This window comes from Rousettus aegyptiacus, unplaced genomic scaffold (genome assembly GCF_014176215.1).
Source record: "Rousettus aegyptiacus isolate mRouAeg1 unplaced genomic scaffold, mRouAeg1.p scaffold_m13_p_6, whole genome shotgun sequence".
NCBI lineage: Eukaryota > Metazoa > Chordata > Mammalia > Chiroptera > Pteropodidae > Rousettus > Rousettus aegyptiacus.
In genome coordinates this window covers 114,220,231-114,240,676 of record NW_023416309.1, presented here as the reverse complement: position 1 = coordinate 114,240,676, position 20,446 = coordinate 114,220,231, and the positions used below count along the sequence as shown (strand labels likewise).

At 65.9% G+C, this 20,446-nt stretch overlaps 1 protein-coding gene across 3 annotated transcripts; it reads right to left on the bottom strand.

Moving 5' to 3' along the window:
- Nucleotides 1-4,662: 4,662 nt before the first annotated feature.
- Nucleotides 4,663-12,002, bottom strand: CHMP6 (charged multivesicular body protein 6). Of its 3 annotated transcripts, none has more exons than XM_016143316.2 (8): nucleotides 11,844-12,002; nucleotides 9,005-9,114; nucleotides 8,830-8,917; nucleotides 8,238-8,324; nucleotides 7,417-7,482; nucleotides 7,117-7,197; nucleotides 6,104-6,188; nucleotides 4,663-5,515 (listed from the first exon to the last, which is right to left on the bottom strand). In XM_016143316.2, the coding sequence occupies exons 1-8, from the start codon at nucleotides 11,904-11,906 to the stop codon at nucleotides 5,460-5,462; spliced, it is 636 nt and encodes a 211-aa protein (XP_015998802.1). In that variant the 5' UTR covers nucleotides 11,907-12,002; the 3' UTR covers nucleotides 4,663-5,459. The 3 variants fall into 3 exon arrangements, with proteins under 3 accessions (XP_015998802.1, XP_015998803.1, XP_015998804.1); XM_016143317.2 differs by having other exon boundaries at nucleotides 6,134-6,188; nucleotides 11,844-12,001; XM_016143318.2 differs by lacking the exon at nucleotides 11,844-12,002 and adding an exon at nucleotides 11,039-11,644.
- Between the last annotated feature and the right edge of the window lie 8,444 nt (nucleotides 12,003-20,446).

The window sequence follows — 20,446 nt, the reverse complement described above, 5'->3', positions numbered from 1 at the left end:
GTGGCACAGGTTTTGGACCAAAGCCCGGCCGCCCAGCTGGCCAGGGCTCCCTGGATCCGGTTCGGCTGCTTCTCTAACCCAGGCAGTTCCAGAAGCGCAGCAAGGGCCACGCTGCACCCCTGCATGCCCCCAGCACGAGGCCCTGTGGCCTGGCGGGGGCGCGTGCGAGCCGGCCGGCGGCCGAGCTGTCTGGGAGGCCCTGCGGCCTGCCTCGCCTGGCGCTCTTGCTGAGGAGGGCAGGTGCCCGTGGGCATGCGGCAGAGGCAGGGCCCTGACCCGCTGCCTGCAGACGCCGTGGGTGGCAGTCCAGACTGTCTGCAGCCCTGGCAGGAGGCTGCGAGCCAGGTGGTGGCCGGCAGCCAGGGGGCTGGGCGCAGCGGCCTGCCCGCGGTACCTGACCACCGGCCCGGAGGCTTGGTGGGGGGCCAGGCAGCTGCACCCGCCAGCAGGCTGTGCCCCCAAACTGGGCCGCTGCCGGGATCACAGCCCTGAGACTGGGCTGCCGCTGTCACCGCCACCTCTGCCCATGGCCCGCGGCCCAGCGCGGAGCACCCGGCCAGGGGCTGCTCAGAGTGAAGGGCCCAAGGAGCAAACTCGTTTCTCAAGGAAAGCTGTTTCCTAGCCTCTGGCTTCCGCTTGGAAATCCGCCGTCACTCAGATCACGCCCCTGTGCAGAGCGTTTCATTTGCGTCTGGCTTCCTTCACGGCTTTTTGCTTTGCCTTTGATTCTTCGCGGCTTAATTATGATGTGTCTAGGCACGATTTTCTCTGCCTTCATCCTGCTTGGGGAGCTTGAGCTTCTTGGATCGGAAATTGCTGTCTTTCACCAACTCTGGGACGTTCCGGCCGTCGATCCCTCAAGTGTTCCTCGCTGCTCCGATCTCCCCTCCTTCCGGGATGCCGGGAGCACGGCGTCCGCCTCCCATGCTGTCCCGCAGGCCCCCGAGGCTCTGTTTTCTAGGAGCTGAGTCTCGCCGTGCCCCGGGTTGGGTGACGTTGCCGACTCTTGCTCAGTCATTTTTCTGCCGTCGAGCCTGTTGTGTTGGTTTTTAGGTTTCAGTCCTGCGCTTTTCAGCATAATAAAGTTTCCACCTTGTTCTTCAATAGTCTCTGCTCCTCGGCCGAGAAGTCCCGTCCTTCCGTTGCTCCGGGCGCGTTAACTTTCCCCGTGTGGAGCCGTTGCTTGTGCGTTTCTGTCTGATAATCCCACCGCCGGCTCATCCTGGAGTCGGCATCTGGTGCTTAGCTTTTCCCTCGTAAAATGGTCACATTTCACAGTTCTTTGTACGCCAAGGAATTTGCGGCTGCAGATCCGACACCTTGGCCGTTAGCTGTGTAGACTCTGGGTCGGCATGACCCGCTGGGGAGCGCTGTGTTCTGCCTCGGTGGCCCACCACGCGGTCAGTTCCCACCTCGCGGGCTGCTCGCCTGCGGTGGCCAGGGCTCCCGTCCCCGGGCCCCGAGCCTTTTGTGCGGCTGCGGGTCCATCCTGTGCAGGCGTCACGTGGGGGTGAGCCCGGCCCTGTGCTGCTCGTTCAGAGCGCGGGTCCCTTCGTCCATCTTCTCCTGGCGGGGACCCCGTGCCCCTGGAGTTGCATGCGGTCTGAACTCTCTGCTGCCCCGGCCGGTCACCCAGGCCCCCGGGCATTGCCGTGAGGGGAAGGACAAACGGCACGGGGACTCCCGCCCGACATGGGCCTCAGAGGGTCTGACAGGCCCTGGCTGGCCCTGCGGCCACCTGCCCCGCCTCGCCGAGCCGGGATGGGGACGTCGCACACGCCAGCGTTCAGCGTGTGGCCCCGTCCCTGCCCACGCCAGGCCGCGTGGGCCCCGGCGGCCTGTGGGCGGCGGGCAGGGCCTTCCTCGGCCGCAGCCCTTGAAACGAGGAAGCGGCGCTTCCCCCGTCCCGACGCCGTGTCCTCGCGGCTTCCCGGACCCTCCAGCTAAACTCGGGCTCGGTCTGACTGGGACCTGGTGCCGACTCCGGGACGGGTGTTTGTTATTTATGAAAAAACGTTCCCCAGGAAGCCGGTGGAGTAAGCAAGAGCACAGGGTGTGACGACGTGGGGACGGCGTCTGTGCACGCACAGGACACGCGGCGCCTCCGCTGGCGGGCCGGACGCCGCGGCGGACGCTCGGTCTCGCCCACCCCCGCCCTGGTTCCTTAAGCAGCAGAGTCCGGACATTAATTCCAACTTGTGTGGCTGATCCAGGGACAGCGTTGCAAAAATGCTCGTGAGGGGCCCGCCACACCCAATTAGGACATTCCAGCGAGTCCGAGGCCGCCCCAGAGTCGGGCGGCTGCTGCCCACAGCTCGCCTGCGGAGTCTGCAGGCAAAGTCCCCCGCCCTTTTAAATATCTCGCCTCCAGACAAGGTTCTCTCTGAAGCCAGGTTCCGGCCCTGGGACTTCACGCACGCTGCACACGTCATCAGGTGGCTTTGCCGGAGGCTGCGCCGTCGCCCCCGCTGTGGCTCCGCGGGGTGCGCGCTGTGGCGGGCTCTCTCCTCTCTGCACCGGAGCACGAGAGCGGCCTCCCTCCGCTGGGTCACCGGTCGGTTCTCCTCGGGAGCGACTGTTCACCTGGCAGCGAATCCACCCGCACTCATGCCACTGTCACGCTCGCGTTTCACGACCGAGCCCACCAGAATACCACGAAGACGGACAAGTGCAGCCTGGGGACGGGGAGGCCAGGCGTCGGGTGGCCCATCGGCCGGCCCGCTTGGCCCAAAAGATGAGAGGAGCCGGGAGGAACGGGAAGGAGGGAAAGGGGTGGATTCTGCGTGAAACACTCTGCACAGACTTTGTTCTTCCTGTTTGTAATACTTGGGGGTGGCGGGGGGGCGTGGAAAGGGACTAGGAGCGCCCGAAGCGAAGGTGTCCACACCATTCACACAGCACTGGAGGCTCTGGCCGGGACAGTCAGGGAAGAAGTCATCCAGGTTGGAAAGGAAGAAGTAGAGTTCTCTGTTCTCTGCGCACAAAGAACCCTCGGGATTCCACTAAAACTAGAACTGACAAATTCACCAAGGCTGTAGGGTACGGGATTAACGAGCAGAGATCAACTGTATTTCCACACACTTGCGATGTGTAATCTGAAGTTGAAATTAAGGGAAAAAATCCATTCATAATAGCATCAAAAAAACTTAAAACTCTTAAAACCAGGCAATAAATCTTCATGACCCTGGATTAGGTGACGGTCCCTTAGATAGGACACCAAGAGCACAGGCCACGAAAGACAGCGCTGGACTTCAACATTAGACACGCTGGTTCTTCAAAGGACGCCGGCACAGCAGAGGGCGGCCCACAGGATGCGAGCTCGCTTCTGCAGATCTCACACCTCGTTAGAGCCCGCTACTCAGAATGCACAAGGAGCTCTTAAGACTCAGTCATACGACAACGGCTAACCCAATTTAAAAACAGGCAAAGGACTTAGAGACGTTTCTTGAAAGACAGAAAAATGGCCGATAAGGACACGAAAATACGTTCAGGATGATCTTAAACGATCTGACAGGTGTCCAAGGTCTAACGTGGACAGTGAGAGGACGAGGTGACCCTCACCTCCGGGGTCGGTCCGGGAGACGAGGGCGCCCCAAGCCCAGTCAGGGGGGAGCTGGGGCTGCTCGTGACGCCCAGTGCCCAGCCTTGGGGTCAGAGCCTGGGAGCACAGGTGTGTGAGGACAGACCTGGGGTCTAGGGTCCGGGGACAGGAGGGTCTGGAGCAGCTGTGGCTGTGCCCTGCACCTCCCCTGTAGCAGGTCCTCTGAACCCCCTTACCCTCTCCCGGCCTGGAACCCAGGCTGAGGAAGGTCGGGGTCACGGGTAGGAGAGGCAGGACAGGTCCTCCTCGGTGGGCACTGCTCCTGGGCCACCCTGTGTCCTGGGGGCAGATGGCGGCAACTGCCAAAAACAAGGAGGCCCAGCAGCTGGACGGGCATGGGTGACGCCGGACGCTGGTTCCCCCAGAAGCCCGAGGCCAGCGGCAGGGACCCCTCCTGGCAGAGGCGTGCGGCGCACTTGCCACAGGTCCCTCCACGTACAGCAAGGCCCCCCGAAACCCTAGGTTTCCAGCTCCTTCCCAAGAGCGCAGAACGGGCGCATGTGCGCAGAGACCCCCCAGGCGGTGCGCCCCTCTCCCCCGACCCCCAGGCGGTGCCCCCTGTCCCTGCAGCCCCCCCTCTCCCGCAGCCCCTCAGGCGGTGCCCCCTCTCTCTGCTGCCTGCTCACGCCCTGGGGCACCTGGCTTCCCACCTGGACATCGGGAGTCCACACCAGCCCCCAAGGAACCAAAGTGCCCCCTCCAGAGGGGTCTGAGGCCTGGCCACCAGCCACGGGGGTCGAACAGAACTTCGAGAATAAGGAGAGGCTATCGCTGTCACTTCTGAGGGAGGTGGGGCCAAGCACCGTGCTGTACCTTGCTGCAGGCACCACCTAGAGGTGACCGCCAGAGCCCAGGGCGTGCTCAGCACTGGAGCCCTGGCCTGCCTTCTGCCCATTGCTGGACCAACCGAGAACCTCTACCTGTACCCAAGTCCCCAGCCACCCCATGGCACTGCCCAGACAGGTGGCCTTGAGTACCCTATGAGGGTCAAGGGACATTGGGGAAAGCCACATCTAACCCACCCTGGTGTTCCCGCAGACCCCAGCCCACGAGGCAGCAACGTGTGGGATCAACTTTAATGAGGGCTGAGCTGTGGGGAGTGAGTCCCACGAGACGGGTTCCAAAGCGAACCATGAACAAGGGAAGCCACTTGTCCCGCAGCCTCCGCTCGGCTGCTGACATCCGGAGCGGGCGGGTGGGCAGTCCTGGCTTGCCGCAGGCCCCCGCACCCCGGCCGCAGGCAGTCCCGAGGACAAGCAGGTCCCGGCAGCACCTCTGGGAGCCCAGCAGGACCCGCTGGGTGTCACGCCCCTCCTCGGCAGGGCGCACAGCGCAGGGCGGCCAGAGCTCCCGGCTGTCGTCAATGTCCCTCCGGCCTGCCACGCCGAGCCGGCAGCAGTGCAGGGAGGGGTCAGCCTCCGAGTCCACAGCTGACTGGCCGTGTCGGGAGGCCGGGCGGAGTGGGGCTCTCAGCCGAAGCCCCGCCAACTAACGAACGGAGCAGCGGGAGCAAGGGAGGGCGGGCGCCAGGTCTATGCGCCTTCTCACAGGGGAGTGGCCCGCGGGGCCAGGGCCAGGGAGTGAGGCCAGCACCAGGCGCGTTGGCCCGGCCGTGGCCCATGGGAGCCACAGCCTCAGAAGCCGCGTTTGGCCAGAGGACCAGAATGCTGCCATTCAGTCCAGAAACGAGAGTGAGAGGCAGAGCCGCGAAGGCTCCACGGAGACGTCCCGATGGTGGGCTTTGCTCCCGGCCGCCTGGCCAGCACCGGCCCTGCCTCCGGGAGCCGGGCCAGGGCGGCCTCACCAGCTGTGGGCCCCAGGACGGGGAGTCCCGCCTGTCCCGTGGGGCGAGGCCGAGTTAGGAGGCTGCCACCAGTTCCGCCTGCTTGGGCCTGGTCTGGACAAGGACTTTCCCTGTGGAGGAAACAAAGAGGTGTTTGCCGTGTAGAGAAGATGCCACAGGCAGAAACCTCCAGAGAACAAGAGATGGCAAGGGGCCAGGTCCCAGGGCTTCGTGCTCTGGGGAGAACCTGCACAGCTCTGGGGGGCAGTAAGTTACAAATGGAAGCCACTGGCGGACCAGGCACAAGGTGCAGGTGTTAGGAGCCGGAGGGGCCCCGGGCAGGGCCGGCCCTCCCCATGGCTCGGAGAGTGGGTGGGGGCTCCAGGGAGCAGGAAGCCACGAGGAACTGCAAGGGACGCGTCTGGGCCCGGGGGAGAATCTCCAAAGGTGTGTTAGGTGATGCCACGGGACAGCCACCCCAGGGCCGGGATGCTTAGCTTAGGAAGACACTGGTCCTGGGCTAGACCACAGTGGCCTTTGCCCATCACCCGAATTAAGGACACACCTCTCCCAACGGGGTCCAGCTCCTCTGAGGTGACCCAAACCCTCGGACACTCAGCCCGAGCCTGGGTTGATGCCCTGTGCACCACCTGAGCCAGAGCCTAGCACCTTGCCCAGTGGGCTGGGGAGTGGGTGCTTTGAGTTATGCTGCAACTCACCATTCGCTGAAGGACCTAGCAAGGATGTACCTGGTTTCCTGTTGGGAAGGGGCTCTGAAGGAACCTCTGGGAGCTCAATTTGTTCCTAGGAGAACAGGGAAAAGGCCGTGAGACACAAGCCGCTAGGTCCACTTGTCCCCTTGGACAGGGGAGGGGCTGTTTCCCTAGCTGTCCTCGGCTGACTCAGGACACACAGGGTCCTCCCGCTCCGAAGCCCAGTGACTCCTGCTCAGCCCCCGGCAGCACTGAGACCGCGTCAGAGCCTGGGCCGGGCAGGGCCACAGGCACCCAGGTCTGGTGTCTACACAGGCCGGGGGCTTCAGGGCTGCTCCTGCTGTGATGTCCCAAGGTGGCGGCACGGGGGTCAGCCTAGAGTGGGGCTGGCTGTCCCCGGGAGCACGGCACTGCCTCTTGGGCCTGGGCGAGGAGGTAGATCAGCAGACCGGTGCACGTGGCCCCCAGGGTCACCCTCAGGGTGCTAGGACCCTTCCCTCCCATCCAGTCTGGAGGAGACGGGGATGGGATGGCACGCTGGGGTGGTGGCCCAGGGCGGGAGGCTCCCTCATCAGTGGACAAGCACCAACCTCAGGGACTGGACGTGACAATCCAGCCTGTTAGAGGCCTCTAGGGGCGGTCCTATGACACACGCCTCTAGTGCATAGGCCCAATTAGTTTCAGAGAATGACGGGCCAAAACACGGAAAACAAAACCCACCGAACCAAAAAACCACATTCCTGCCTGCAGGGGAGGAAGGAGCCACTCTGTCCAGGCACACCAGGCTACCAGTCCCTCCAATAGCCTGTGACAGTCTTGGGGGACAATCCCCATCCCTGGCCATTCTTTCCGCGCCCCCTGCGGCCACCTGGGAGACGGGGAGAACCGGGGCAAAACCAGCCTGCGCGCTGAGGCGAGGACCGACGCAGGTGCTCGCCCGACGCCGAGACCGTGGCGAGCAGGGTGCGTAGACAGCCCCATCGCCTCCGTGACCTGCCCGGTCCCGCAAGTCTTGTCACCTGAGTGATTGCGTTCAGCTCCTCCAAGATGGCGTCTTCGTCCTCCTGAGTGAAGCTTCCTGCCAACAGCTCATCTATTTGCTGCAAAAGGAGGAACTGAGGTGAAATGTGTGGCTGGGTGGGGACGGTGGGGAGGGAGGGTCGCCCCTCGTGAAGGTCAGAGACAGCCCTGGCTCAAGGTGCCCTCACTTGAGAAGAGGGGGCCAGCGCATGGCATGGCATGGCAGGCGTGACCCCCAGGGCAGCCCTCGGCATCGCCGGCCTGGCGCCTGCAGGCCCCAAAGACACGGCAGCACCTACCCGCTGGTACTCCACGGCCTCCTGGGTCTCGTCCAGCACCCGCTCCACCTCCTCTATGGACATCACCTAAGGGACCGGAAGTGTGAGTCTTGTCGGGGGAGCGAGCACCAGAAGCCCTAGCACTACGGCCGCCTGGCTTGTCAGGGCGCGTGGCCTCGCCCCGCTCCTGCTTCAACGAAGCCGGGCCAGGAAGGACATGACCCTCTGATCACTTCCGTTCTGGGCGGGGCCCACGGCAGACCAGTCTTTCCAGAAGCCTCAGCCGCACTCAGCCCCCCGCTGGCCCTTCTCACCCGAACGCCTGGCACCCACGCCAACCCCAGCAGTTCCAGGTAAAATAAGTAAAAAGCATAAAAAACTTTCTCAGGGCGGGTGAGCTGGTTTCTTTTCAGTGGCAAGTTCAAAGCTGCGGCTTCGCCTGACAGGCAGGCACGCTGCCGCACTCGCCGCCCAGGAAAGCAGCTGGGCCCCCCCGGCCCGTCCAGCCCCATCTGCTCAGCGGGGGCGAGGGGTGGGGCTGCGGCACGGCCTCTCTGGGCCTCACTCTCCTTTCACCAGCCACCTCCCCCGGGAAGCCCTCCGATGGACCCCCACGCCACCGCCCCCTGGGCACGTGCCCGTCGCCCCGTTCACAGGTCACGTCCAAGCCTGTCCTGCTGCACTGCCGCCTCCCCCAGCAGCGGCTGCTTCCCCACCTCCCACCTGGCACAAACACCTCTTGGCCAAGGGCGAGGGTGCAGGCGCGACCTCCGCGCACCATGTGGGCCAAGGCCTCTGTTCTCCACTGGCCCCTCCCATGGGCCCGGCCCTGGAGGACCCACCTGGTGCATCTTGTTCAAACACTCGTTTCCGGCCCGCAGCCCTTCGATCACCTGCATTTCAATCTGGGTGAACTCGATGCTCTGGACCTGAGGATGATGACCGGACATGTGTGCTCAGGCCACTGCCGCCCCGCCCCCCAGCCTGGCAGGGCCAGAATGACGACCCCACTGAGGACGCGCCCTCCTCCCCCATCTTGTCCTTTCCTGTTGCCATCGCCACTGGGGCCACAGCAGGACTGATGGGGCCGGAAGGGAACCGAAGGACCGCCATCACTCACTGGTGGCTGTGTTTAGCCAGGGGTGGGACACGCTGCTCAGGGCCTAACAACAGGGACGCCCCAGGTGCCTCCTGCAGACACCGTCAGTCACTGGGGCAGAGCCCGGCCTCCCTGCGCCATCTAGAAACGCCCCAGCCCCCCAACCACTGTCCTGCAAGAGCCAACCTGCCCCCAGCCCCGTAAGGCTGCCAGGTGCCCATCAGTTTCTCCACCTGTAGGCTGACCCCCTCCCCAGCCCCTGGCTGAGCTCCAAGGAAGGGAAGGGACGGGCTGGTCCCCAAGGGGTTCCCTGGTGCCAGTGGCCCCCAGCCCACCATCGCCTCTAGGCTGCTGATCTGGCTCTCCGCCTTGTCCAGCAGCTGCTCCCGGTACCGCTTCTTCTTGAGCAGCAGCTTGGCCCGTCTGCAGAGGGAACCGGGCGGTGAGCAGTGACCAGCGGCCCTGCGCCCCGGCCGGAAGCCGCCCCCGCCCCCGCCGCCCCGCACTCACTCCTTCCTGCCGTCCCGCAGGAGCTGCCGGGCGATCCCGCGCTCCCGCTCCAGCTGCTGCGCGACCCGCTTCTGGTACTGCTTCAGCTTGTCCCGCTGCTGCTTCAGGTGCTGCCAAGGGCGGGTCTCACGTCACCACCCAGCCCTCGCAGGGGACCTCACAGCCCGGGGGGCCCTAACCACTGCCGCCGGAAGCGTGCCCTCTAACACAGCGCTGGCAGGGTCAGGTGCCTCCTAGGGCACGTGGGCCAGTGTCCAGACATTCCTGGCTGTCACCACTGGCACCTGGTGGGTGGAGGCCAGGAACGCTGTTCGGCACCCTGCAGCGCACGGGGCAGCCCCGGCCGGCCGGCCCGCATCCGCAGTGCCCGCTCTCCAGGCCACCAGCACGTGGCACTGAACACCGTCGCGGAGGAAGGCGGTGCTCTGGGGTCAGGCCGGGGCGCCGCCGGAGCCTGGGAGGTGCAGACGGCCACGCTCCCACCACAGCCGCGGGCGTGTGCGCCCCCCACCCCGGTGGTGCTCCTCCATGGGCTCCAGCCATTGTCTCACTGTGCCTAGCTTCCCCGCTCTCGTCACTTATCGCTGCGCCTGAGAGGACAACACTCAGGTGACGTGTTGGCGTGGCCGCACCCAGCACCTCCTGCATGGTGCCCCAGGAGGGGTGCCTGGTCTTCCGTGCGCTTGAATCAACCCTTCCCTTTCTTAGGCCATTTATGTTTTTTTCCCAACGGCTTCACTTCAGGGGATGCTGTGAAGACCTGGGGTCCACAACCCCCGGACCGCGGACCACTGCCGGTCCGGGGCCTGTTCGGAACCGGGCCGCACAGCGGGAGGCGAGTGGCCGGCGAGCAGCGAAGCCTCCTCTATCTGCTCCTGCTCCCGAGCGCCGGCGTCCCCGCCTCGGCTCCACCTCAGATGGTCAGGCCTTGGGTTCTCAGAGGAGCACCCGTCCCTGGTGCCACAAAGGATGGGGACCGCTGGGGAAGAGCACCTGCGGGCAGCCGGCAGTTCTCCCTGCAGGATGGGGCCTTGAGGGTGGGAGACCCTGAGTGAGTCAGCCAGGGGGGTGCACGTCTTTAAGACTCAACACAGTGAAACACCATACACCAGTGGAGACGCCCTGAACTCTGTCTGAAGGGTCCATTTCACAGCTTCCTCTACAGGGTCTCTTTACTGTCTGACCACTTGGCCTGTGGTCAGGCTCAGTGACGGCTGCATGTCCTCTCTTTGCTACAAGGCACCCACTACCCCAACTCCACAGCCTGGAGACCCGCGGCCAGCCTATGGGTCTGGTCTTCCCGTTCTGGCTGCCTTTCCTCCCTAGGACACTGGGCACGCACCCGCGCCCCCTGCCCATTATCCATGTTGGCTGTGTGGCCAGGCTGCCCCCTTTGTAAAACAAAGGGCCTGAGCAGAGGGTCATAGGATGGTGTGCTGGGCCTTGAGTGTTCTCAGCCCAGCTGTTCATCCTAGGGACCATCAGGCAATGCCCTGTCCTGTTGTATGCAAACCATGCCATTCCTGTTCAGGCCCCAACCAGGTGAATCCTTGACAAGTAGAAAGGTCTCTGAAGAAAGGTAAAGGCGGGTCCTTAGAAAGATAAAAGGACCCCCTCTGGGGCTTCCTGCTCTGCCAGAGCAGTGGGTCTCCCGGAAGCAAGGCCCCAGGTCAGGCACACCTGTGGGCAGGGCTGGGCGGGGTCTTGCTGTCCTGCGGGGCCCTGGCCACTATTTCCTGCGCCAGCACCCCTCCTTCTACTATTAAGCGCCGGATGCTGGGTTGATTTCTTCCAGGCACAAGTTCGCCCGTGGCTGCCTGTTTCATCTGGAGAACTTCCTTTAAGACCCTTTTCATAATTCCTGGTTTCAAAAGCCAAGGTAAAAAAGCACCTGTCATTTGAATTTATTTCTTAGCACAAAAGCAACATTTTCGTTGTGGAAAATTTAGGAAAGAAAAACTCTGCTCAACATTTTGGGCTACGTCCTTCCAGACATAGGTTTCTCCTTACAAAAACGGATGATTTTCGACTCACCATTTGACTTGACATATCATATGCTTCCTCGCACAGAAACTAACTTGTACATCAGATGCCCCTGGAAGAGGCACTTGAATCTGCAAGTAGGAGTATCGTCGTCATCGTGGGGAAATAGCAGCCTGGGGGTGGCAGACGGCCCCCCCACCAAACCCCTGCTGGGTATCAGCACCTGACAGGGTACCTGCCTCCGCAAATGCAGCTGAGAGCACGGGCAGAGGCGCAAGCCCGGCTTGGACCCTAGTCACCACCACCCCCACGGCTTCCCGGATTAGTTTCGTTTTCTTTAAATCCCAACTTCTGCGCGCAGAGAGAGGGCCTCACTGTTTGGCCGCCGCCCCTCGCCAGCGGCCTGCCACCCAAGCCGGCGACACGCGTGGGTGCGGACCCCAGCTTCTCCCCCCGACTGCAGAGCAGGAGCAGCGGGCGCGCTGGGCAACCCGGGCCCAGGACTCGCTCCCGTGGGGCCAGAATTTAAGAACCACCCCCCGCGAGCGTGGGCTCGTGGACGGACACAGCGTGACCACACACAATGCGCCACTTGCCACCCGCCCCGGAAGCCGGAGTCACAGTCTCCTCGCACGGGACTGCGCGCGGTCCCCGAGATCGAAACCACCGGACTCGCGGGCGGGCCGCAGACGGCCGCCCCGCCCCGGCCCGGCCCAGGCGGCAAGGCTGCGACCCCGCGCGCGCGGCCCCGCGGCAGCGGCAGGCCCTCGGGCCGGGCGGCGGCCAGGCGGAAGAGCGCGCGGCCGCCCCCGACGTTTCCCGGCCGCGCCCCCCGCGCCCGCGGCCAGCCGCTCACCAGGATGGCCTTGTCCTGCTCCGTGACGCGGCTCTGCTTCTTGCGGCCGAACAGGTTGCCCATGGCGCCCGGCCCGCGCCCCCCGCCCACCGGCCGGCCGGCCCGCTCGCCGCCGCCCCCACGGCCGCCGTAGTCCGGGCCCGTCCCCGACGGCGGCCGCACAGGGCCAGGCGCCTCAGAGCGCGAGCCGCGCGGTGGGCGGAGCCGCGGAGCGAGCCGCGCGGTGGGCGGGGCCGCGGCGCGCGAGCCGCGCGGTGGGCGGGGCCGCGGAGCGAGCCGCGCGGTGGGCGGGGCCGCGGAGCGAGCCGCGCGGTGGGCGGGGCCGCGGAGCGAGCCGCGCGGTGGGCGGGGCCGCAGCGCCCGCGACCTGGGTTCGAATCTGCTGACCACGGCCTCGGAGTCGATTGCGCACGCAGCGGTCCAGTGGGGCAGCGCGAAGTGGCATAATGTGGATGGTAGGGCCTGGGATGTTCTAGATGGTGTGCTTTATGTGCGTTTTCAGAATGCACGCATCTGTCTTTGGGCGGGAACCTTGCCTTCCGGAGAGGCGGGTCTCCACAGGCGCTCGGAGGTTTTGTGCCCGAGGCACTGCCCCCCAAAATGCTGCGTTCCCTGGCGCTGAGGACAACCTCCTGGACTTGAAAGTGTCCGCCGACACGCTGCCTGGGCAGCACACCTCCACCTGGCCATGCGGCGTGGCCACCGCCACTGTGTGTCCTCTGGCCGTGGGTCAGTGCCCGGAGAGCCTGGCGTGGCCTGTCTCGACTTCGGGCGCATGTGTCCCGGGCAGACGCCGTCACGGGGGTGTGGGGTGACAGCCATTCACAGGCACCAGGAGCCACGTGCCCCGCAGCCCTGGTTCGCGCCCGCGCCCCAGTTTGGAGCACACACTGCGTCTCAGGTCGCACCCAGCCCCGGGCGGTCACCCCAGCGGTCCCGTCACTGTCCCCAGTGGGCCATCGCCAGCTGGCCATCCGCCCCGCGGCTCCTGGCCGTGGGCGCGTGAGACGGCAAGCCCGGGACCTGCACCCACCTCCTGCCCCTCCCGTGGAGGGACCGCCTCCCTGGGGAGCCGTGTCGCCTGGGCCCGGGGCACGGGGAGCGGGCGCAGCGGCACTGCAGGGGGCAGGGGGGCAAATCCTCGCCCAGGGTGAGCGCGCATCACCGCCCCCTGGTGCGAGGGGTCCCACTCGCCAAGCTGCTGCCGGGTGCTTGGCTGTCCCTGGGACGGCAGCCTTTCGGGGGTTCCTGTGCCGGGGGGCCAGGCGAGCCTTGGTGAGGGAGCCCGTGCACGGCCTCCACCCCTGCCGCCGGGGCCACGGGGTGCGGGGGCCCAGGAGCGAGCGCGGGGGCCTGGGAGTGGCCGTGCCGCTCTGCCGTGGTGACCAGTCGTCATTGGCCACCGCCCCCGAGATCTGCGACGGGGCGGCCCGCCTCCAGGTGGCTCGGGGCAGCGCTGGGGGACCAGGCCGCTGGCGGACCGAGGCCCCTGCGGCGAAGGCGCTCGACAGCAGCGCGCCAGCCGCCGGCGGCGTCCTGGGGCGGGCGCTCTCGCCGCTCGGCCCTGCTGTTCTGGTGCCTCTTCCCTACGGTGACCCCTGGCCGACGACGGGGAGAGCAGCACAGTGGCCGCCACCACCCGAACCAGCGGCAGAGGCGGGCGTGCGCAGGCGCACCGCGGCTGCTGCGGGAGGCGCGTCTGCGCGGGAGCCTCCCCTCCGCTTACCGTGTGCTGCTTGGTGGCTTCGAGACCAGGCTGGGGAAGGCGACGCGGCCAGCGGCTTGGGAGGAGCCGCCACCCAGCGCCACCTGCCCGCAGCGCGTGTGTGCCATCTTGGCCCCCCACTGGCTGTGCCACCGGCTCCCGTCACGGGGAGCAGGGAGGAGGAGCCTTCCTTGCTGACTCCCATTAAATTGCAGGCGCGTGGTCATGAGTGGTGGTGGTGGTTTCGAGCCTTTCCGTCTCTCGAGGTGCTCTATTCGGCCACAGGGGTGACCGGAGCAGTGCTCTAGGCACCTGGGGAAGGCCGCGGGTGGCACACGTCTTAGAATCCTCTCCCGGGGCCCCTCCCCGCACCGCTCGGGCTGAGATCAGGACGGCAGGTCGTGACTCCATTACGGCACTCGCGTGGGGTCTATTTGGCAGATCTGGATTATTCTGTTAATGGTCAATGGACACTTCCAACTTTTTAACTTCTGACGGGACATGACCAACTGGCCACGGCCCAAGACCCCGGCCGTGTGCGTGACCGCCGCTCCGTGTGCGGCCTGCCCACCTTACATCCGGGCCCCGGCCCTGCCGGCGCCCTGGACTGGGGGGGGGTGGGGCGGTGTCGATGGCAGCAGCGCTGCTCTCATTCCTGGCCTGCAGACCGAGGGGTTTTGTCAGGGTCTCTGTCAGGGTGCGCGCCGGGGACACAATGGGGACTCGTGACGGGTTGCACCGTATAAGCTGGCGTCACGCCCGCATCTCGCTGAGCCCCGTGTGCAGCTCAGCGGGGCTGGTTCACACTCACGTTGCCGGGCACGGAGGAGCAGACGGCCGGGTCCAGGGTCTCAGGCCAGCACGCCCACAGGCCACCCCTCCGTGCGCACCTGGGCCACCCCTCCAGGGTGCTCCCGTTCGAGCCAGCAGGTGTGACCTGCAGTTGTGGGTCTGGAGGCGCCGGGGACTCGGGGCGGGGCGTGTCAGCCTCCCCTGAGTGGGGAATGGCTGCAGGCGCGGTCCCCAGGGGAGGCTGACACTGTCAGGCTTCGCGGGGTGTGCATGCCAGTCCACGTGACCCCCTCTATCCCGACTCCCGCGCTCCGTGCCCTGCCGGGGTGGCGAGAATCCGGTTTGCATTGTGAGCCTGAGCCCGCAGGGTTGGACTTGGGGGCGGCTCCAGACCCCGCACTACTGCCACATGAAACGAGTTTTTCATTAGAGTGGTCTACACCAGGGGTCCCCAGTCCCCAGGCTGTGGACCCGGGCCGCGCAGCAGGAGGCGAGCGGCAGGCGAGCAGCGAAGCTCCGTCCGGAGCACTTAGAGCCCTGGCGCGTCACTTCAGAGACTCAGTCTTTCCGGCACCGCTGAGTCACTGCCCGCCTGTGCCCTGGAATACTGCTCTGGGCCCCGGAACTCTGCTCTCAGCCCGTGCATCCCGGGCAACCTCAGGAAAGTGTTTTGCCGCAGCACGCCCCGAACTCCACCCCATGGGGGGCCGTGACAAGTGACCCCAGGTGGGCGGCTGAACCTGCTGCCTCAGTCTGGGGCTGCAAGTCCCAGGCCAGGTGTGGGCCGGGCCTGGCACCCTGAGCTGTGACGGTCTGTCCAGGCCCCTCTCCCAGCTGCCGGGGGTTGTGGGTGCTTGTCGGGGCTTTGGGCGTGTGGAAGCGACGCCCCTCTCTGTCTGCGTCTCCCCGGGGGCCTGTGTCCATGTCACCCTTTTCATGAGGATGCCAGTCACCCACATGACACTGTTTTAAGTTGATGACTTCTGTGAAGACCCTCCCTCCAATTCAGGCCATGTTTTGAGGTGCTGGGTTTAGGACTTCAATGTGAATTGGGGGGGACACTTCGACGTGTACTGAGATCATGGCACATAAGCTGCAGGGGAGGCCAGCCTGCTGGTGACCCTCCGGGGACGGGGCAGGTGGAGACGCCGGGGCTGCAGAGGGTGAAGGGTGGAGACACGTCTTGTAGCAGCCTGAGCAGCCGCGACGCGGGCCCAGCAGAGGTGGCACTGAGCCAGGAGGGCGTCTGCGTCCTCTGTGGAGGCTGGGGCTGGACGCTCTGCGGGCGGGAATCAGGCAGCCGCCGTCCCCAGAGTGGCCACACGGTGGTGCTACAGGACAGCCCGGCGGCTGCGGCACCGCAGACACCCAGGCGGAGGCCGGCTCCCCGCCCCGCACCAGCACCCCCACCCCCACCCCCGCCCCCGCCGCCCTGGCTCCCGGCAGCCGGCGCACTGCACTGGCAGCCGCCCCTGCGGGTCTTTGCAGGGCGGTGGGTCCAAGACCGGGTGGGGTGGGGGGTGTAGGACCCGCCATGCCTCCGGCTCAGCTGGGAGAAGTCTGTCCAGGCCACCCACGCATCCGCCCACGCCTCCCTGCCTCCCTGCACGCACCCACTCGCCCACCCATCCCCCGCCCACTCCCCCTTCAGCCCCTGCCATGCCAGGCCCTGCTCTGCGTGCCAGGGTCCCTGCCGCCATGGCTCGCGTATGGCAGAGCGACACATAGTGACCCGGTGGAGGGACGTTGGGTCCATGGTCAAGAAAGGCTTTTTTGAGGCAGTGGCATCTGGTCTCAGGAGCACCCGAGGGAGGGGGAGTGAGGGGGCTGTGTGGGGACGGCGGGTGTGCGGGTGGGGACGGGTGGCTGCTGGCCCCACCTGGGGAGGGGCCAGTCTTGCCTGGAGTTTTAGAGGCGCCCCGGCTGCTCTGTGTGGGAGAAGGGGTCATGGAGGGGTCACCCTGCGGAGGGGCAGTGGAGGGCAGTGTGTGTAGGGGTCGAGGCCAAGCAGCGGGGTGGGGGGCGGTTCAGAGATGATCGTGGCCGACACACTCCGGCCCACACCACCCCTTGGGCCTCACGCAGCCTTGTGAAGGGTCCACGGGGAAACTGAGGCCAGAGGAGTTTGTCACCTGCCTGTGGTGGAGCTCGGATTTGAACCCCTGGTCTTGGGGGGAGAATAGGTGGCTCCAGACCCCTGCTGCGGTGGCCGCGGCCTGCAGGGCGACAGTGACCCGAACCAGACAGGGCGACACATGCATCTGGCCCCGGCAGGGTGTGGGGCCGGCTGAGGGGGCGGGGCTGCGGGGCAGGGGAGCCGTGGGGGTGGGGCGCAGAGCCGTGAGTGGCTGTGTCCGCCGGGTGGTCCCCTCCCCCACCGCCAGTGTGGTCCGTGTGACGGATGGAATGTGGCAGGTGATGGCACTTCCCAGACTGGGTCTGAGAGCCACGGGCTCCACTTTGGCCGGCAGCGGACAGCAGCCTGGCCCCAGCCCCTGACCGATGACAGTGCCTGCTGCTGCTGTGCTCGGGTGGCGGTAACACCCAGTGGGTGAGGCACACCCGGCAGCCGCCCACCCGGAAGTCAGCACTTGGAAGCGGCCTCGCCGCCCCAAGGCTCAGCCATCACCAGGCTCACCACACGGCGTCCTGCAGAGCCGGCGATCACAGGGCCCGGTGGCCCGAGCTGCCTGGCCTGGCCCGGCCCCTTCTGCGGCATCTCTGGGCCCGGCCCCCTGCATCCTGGCCTTGTCCCTGCCTCCCTCCTCACCCACAGGGACCCCTGACCTGCTTCCCACCAGCAAAGCCCCGCTCCACACTGGGCTGACCCTGGACACGCGGCGGCCCACGCGCTCCGGCGACATGCTGTCTCTGTCGTTCTTAAGTTGTAGTTAAGGTTACAACGCACAGTTCAGCATTTCGAAGTGTACAGTCCAGTGGCCGTAGTGTGTTCACGACATTGTGCCGCCGCCAGTTCCAAACCTTGCCGTCACCCAGACAGGGGTCAGGTGTGGTCGTTCCCTGAGACAAGCAGGTGGGGGGGCACGGGGGGTGCCTTCCGTGCAGTCTTGGGGACACAAGGCCCAGCCCTCCAAGTGGAGGCCCAGGAGGCCATGGCCCCAAGAAGCAGAAGCAGGGGCTGGGACTGCCCTCCGGGGCGTCTCTCCTCCAGCTCTTGATGTTGGGAATGAGACACCCAGGTGTCAGCGGACACCACCGGGCTTGGGAGCAGACGAGAGTGCGACCTAAGTGCTCTCTATAGCCCCAACCTGACCCGTGAGGCCTCCACCTGCCAAGACCCACAGGGCTCACAGGGGCCTCGCCCCGCCCTCCTGGGCCTGGGTCTCCTCCCGCTCCCCGGAGGAGGCAGCTGTGGGCTCCGTTCCTAGCGAAGCACTGACGTCAGGGCTGTGCGGACCCACGCATGCGCACACATGCACACCGCGGCTGTGCGGACCCGCGCGCGTCCCCTGGGGTGTGACGGTGATTAACAAGGTGGAGAAGAAAGGGCCCTCTGGGGCTGGCCCTGCCTGCTCCTGGCGCCCATGCTGCGCTTTCCCTGGGGTGCCCACCCCCCACTCACCCACCCACCCAGCGCCGCTGTCGCCCTCCAGCCACGTGGCGGGACTGCTGGCTTGGTCCCTCCACGAGGGGGAGTTGGGGCCACTTCTCGCGCCACGTGGGCCCCTGGCCAGCCTCTGACTGAATGTGAGAAGCAGAGTCACCTGGAGAGGCCAGCCCCTGGGGCCCCGTCCGAGAGGGGCACCCGCGCAGGATACAGGCGGTGCAATCAACCTGGAACCGCCTTTCCCCAGACGCGCCCTGCGGGCCTCCAGCCTGGGACTGGGACCGCGGCTGTGCGGACCCGCGCGCGCGCACGCACGCCGGGGCCCCGCGTGGACAGGTGGCAGCCGGGCCTTGTCACCCGGCGAACGTGCATTTTTACGCCTCCTGTGTGCCGAGGTACTGAGGTGGGACAGTCTATGGGACGTTCCTTGGATGGTCCTGAGCAGAGTGACTGACCCAGGAGAGACTTCGAGCCACAGCTGCCGAACGGGAGGGCTCCCGTGACGAACGGGGACGACCCCACGAGATGCTCTGGAGGAAACGTGTCCCCTCTCTTCAGCTGCCCTGGCTTCTTGCCTGCGGCCAACAGGGGCCACCGGGTGCAACGAGCTGTCTCTCTGGGTCCTTCTCCAAGGCCACGTGGGGCCAGCCAGCAGCGGGGGTGGGGCTGGGCCCTGGAGAGTGAGCCGGCCTGCTCAGTCCTTGCTGCCCCCCTGTGGCCGGTTCCTGCCACATGCCCATCTTTCATTTTTATGAGCACTCCATTTGTACTCAAGTCCCGGTGACAGAAAAACTGATGCTAATAGGAAAAATATTACTCTCTCCACTGAAGCGTGCCGGGCACAGCCGTGTGAACACTGCGGATTCTTCTTGTTTAAAACAAACTGTCATTTAATTCAGGGGTTCCAACTGCCGAGACCCCAGGTTTCCATGGCGATGGCTCCCTCCCCACTTCTGAGCAGGTGCTGTGCTGGAAGGCCTGCCACTGCCTGCCCCACGGGTGGCTCAGGAGGGCAAAGCCATGGCCCGCCACTCCTCCTGGCCCTCCCGACACCGAGAACAGAGACAGACATCTTCCTTCCCACCCCGGCGTCTACCCGCCTCCTCCCGAGACCCTCTGGCATTGGGGCCCTGCTTGGTGGCTGTCTTTGCTCGGGGTTTGCAGAGGGAGTGGATGGCAGGGTGACGTCCCGAGAGGTGGCCCCATCCTCGTCCTGGGAGCTGTGGCTGTGCTGGGTCACCTGACTAGCGTGATGGCAGCTGCAGCTGGCGGGCAAGACCCTCATCGCCGGTGGATGTGGGAGTGTGTCCTGGATTCTCCTGTGGGCCTGGTGTCATCACGGGGTCCATGAGAGAGGGGGCAGAGCCCATCTCGGGGTGACGCGATGAGGGGGACGTGCCATTGCTGGCTTTGAAAGAGGAGGATTGTGGGCGATTCTAGAAGCCAGAAAAGGCCAGGAAACGAATTCTCCCCACAGGGCTCGGGAGGGACCTTCCGGCTCCTTGTTTCAGCCCAGCGAGGCCACACAGAGACTCTCCGGACGGTGAGAGTGAACGGGGGGGGGGGGGGGGGGGGGTAGCAGCGCGGACGCTGCCACAGGGCTTCACCGGCCTGGGGCCCGAGGGCCCAAGCCCTGGCCTCTTTCTCCCTGAGTGACAGCCCCACCGGCCTCCCTCTGGCCTCCGTGTGCTCAGCCGGGACAGCCCCTGTCCACCCCAAGGACCTCGTCTGCAGCCTCCCGGGCCCCTTCCTGCCCTCGTTCATGCCTGGGCCCATGTCCCCGTGGCATAGGCATGGGGAATGAGGGACCACACAGAGCAGCCAGGAGCCCTCAGCCCAGTGGCGCTGCCCAGGGGCAGCGGGCGGGGGTTCACCAGGAAGCCGACGATCGCGTTGCGGTGGGCCACGGTGGTGACGGGCGACCTCCCCGGGGTGACGTGGCGCAGGCCTGTCCCTCTGCTTCTCGTCATCGCCCTTTGGGGCTGGTTGGCATAACCTGTTCCTGGGGTGCTGCCCGGCCCCCATTTCCTGCCGTAGGCTGGTGACAGGAGCTTGTCCCCAAGCCAGCTCTAGGAAGCCACACCCGAGGACCCCTCATCTCCCACTTGGTCTGCGGACCTGGGCACTGGGGCTGCGGGGGGTGGAGCCCACCTAGAACCTGGAGCCTTTTCAGAGATGCCGCAGGGGCCATGCGGGGGCGGCGAGGGGCCCCGACACGGAAGGCCTGTCCAGGCCAGGGTCGAGGCCGTGAGGACGGACCTGTGTCCCCGAGCCTCGGGAGCGGGAGATAACGGGAACTGGGTCTATCCCCAAGAGTCCGGGACGGAAGGTAGGCGGCCAGCTCCGCGGCCCGTCGAGGCTTGTGTCCGACTTCTAACGGGGAAGGTGATAAATCTGTGTCATTTCCGAAACGAGTTAAGTGGCACGGCAGTCCCTGTGGAGCTGGGGCTAAGATGCGGAGTAGGGCGGCTCCCTTGCTGTGTGGGCTGGATACTAGGTTTGGGGGCTTTCTGGGGTAAGCGGGGTGCCTGGCCACAT

Bases quoted from the DNA above. Each gene is read 5' to 3' on its own strand.
- CHMP6 (XM_016143316.2), bottom strand. From the start codon at position 11,906: ATGGGCAACCTGTTCGGCCGCAAGAAGCAGAGCCGCGTCACGGAGCAG. The intron at 7,198-7,416 runs GTAGGTGCTGCC...CTCCTTTTGCAG, and splicing joins AGGCCGTGGAGTACCAGCGG to CAAATAGATGAGCTGTTGGC. The intron at 5,516-6,103 runs GTGAGTTGCAGC...TTTCCTCCACAG, and splicing joins GCTAGGTCCTTCAGCGAATG to GGAAAGTCCTTGTCCAGACC.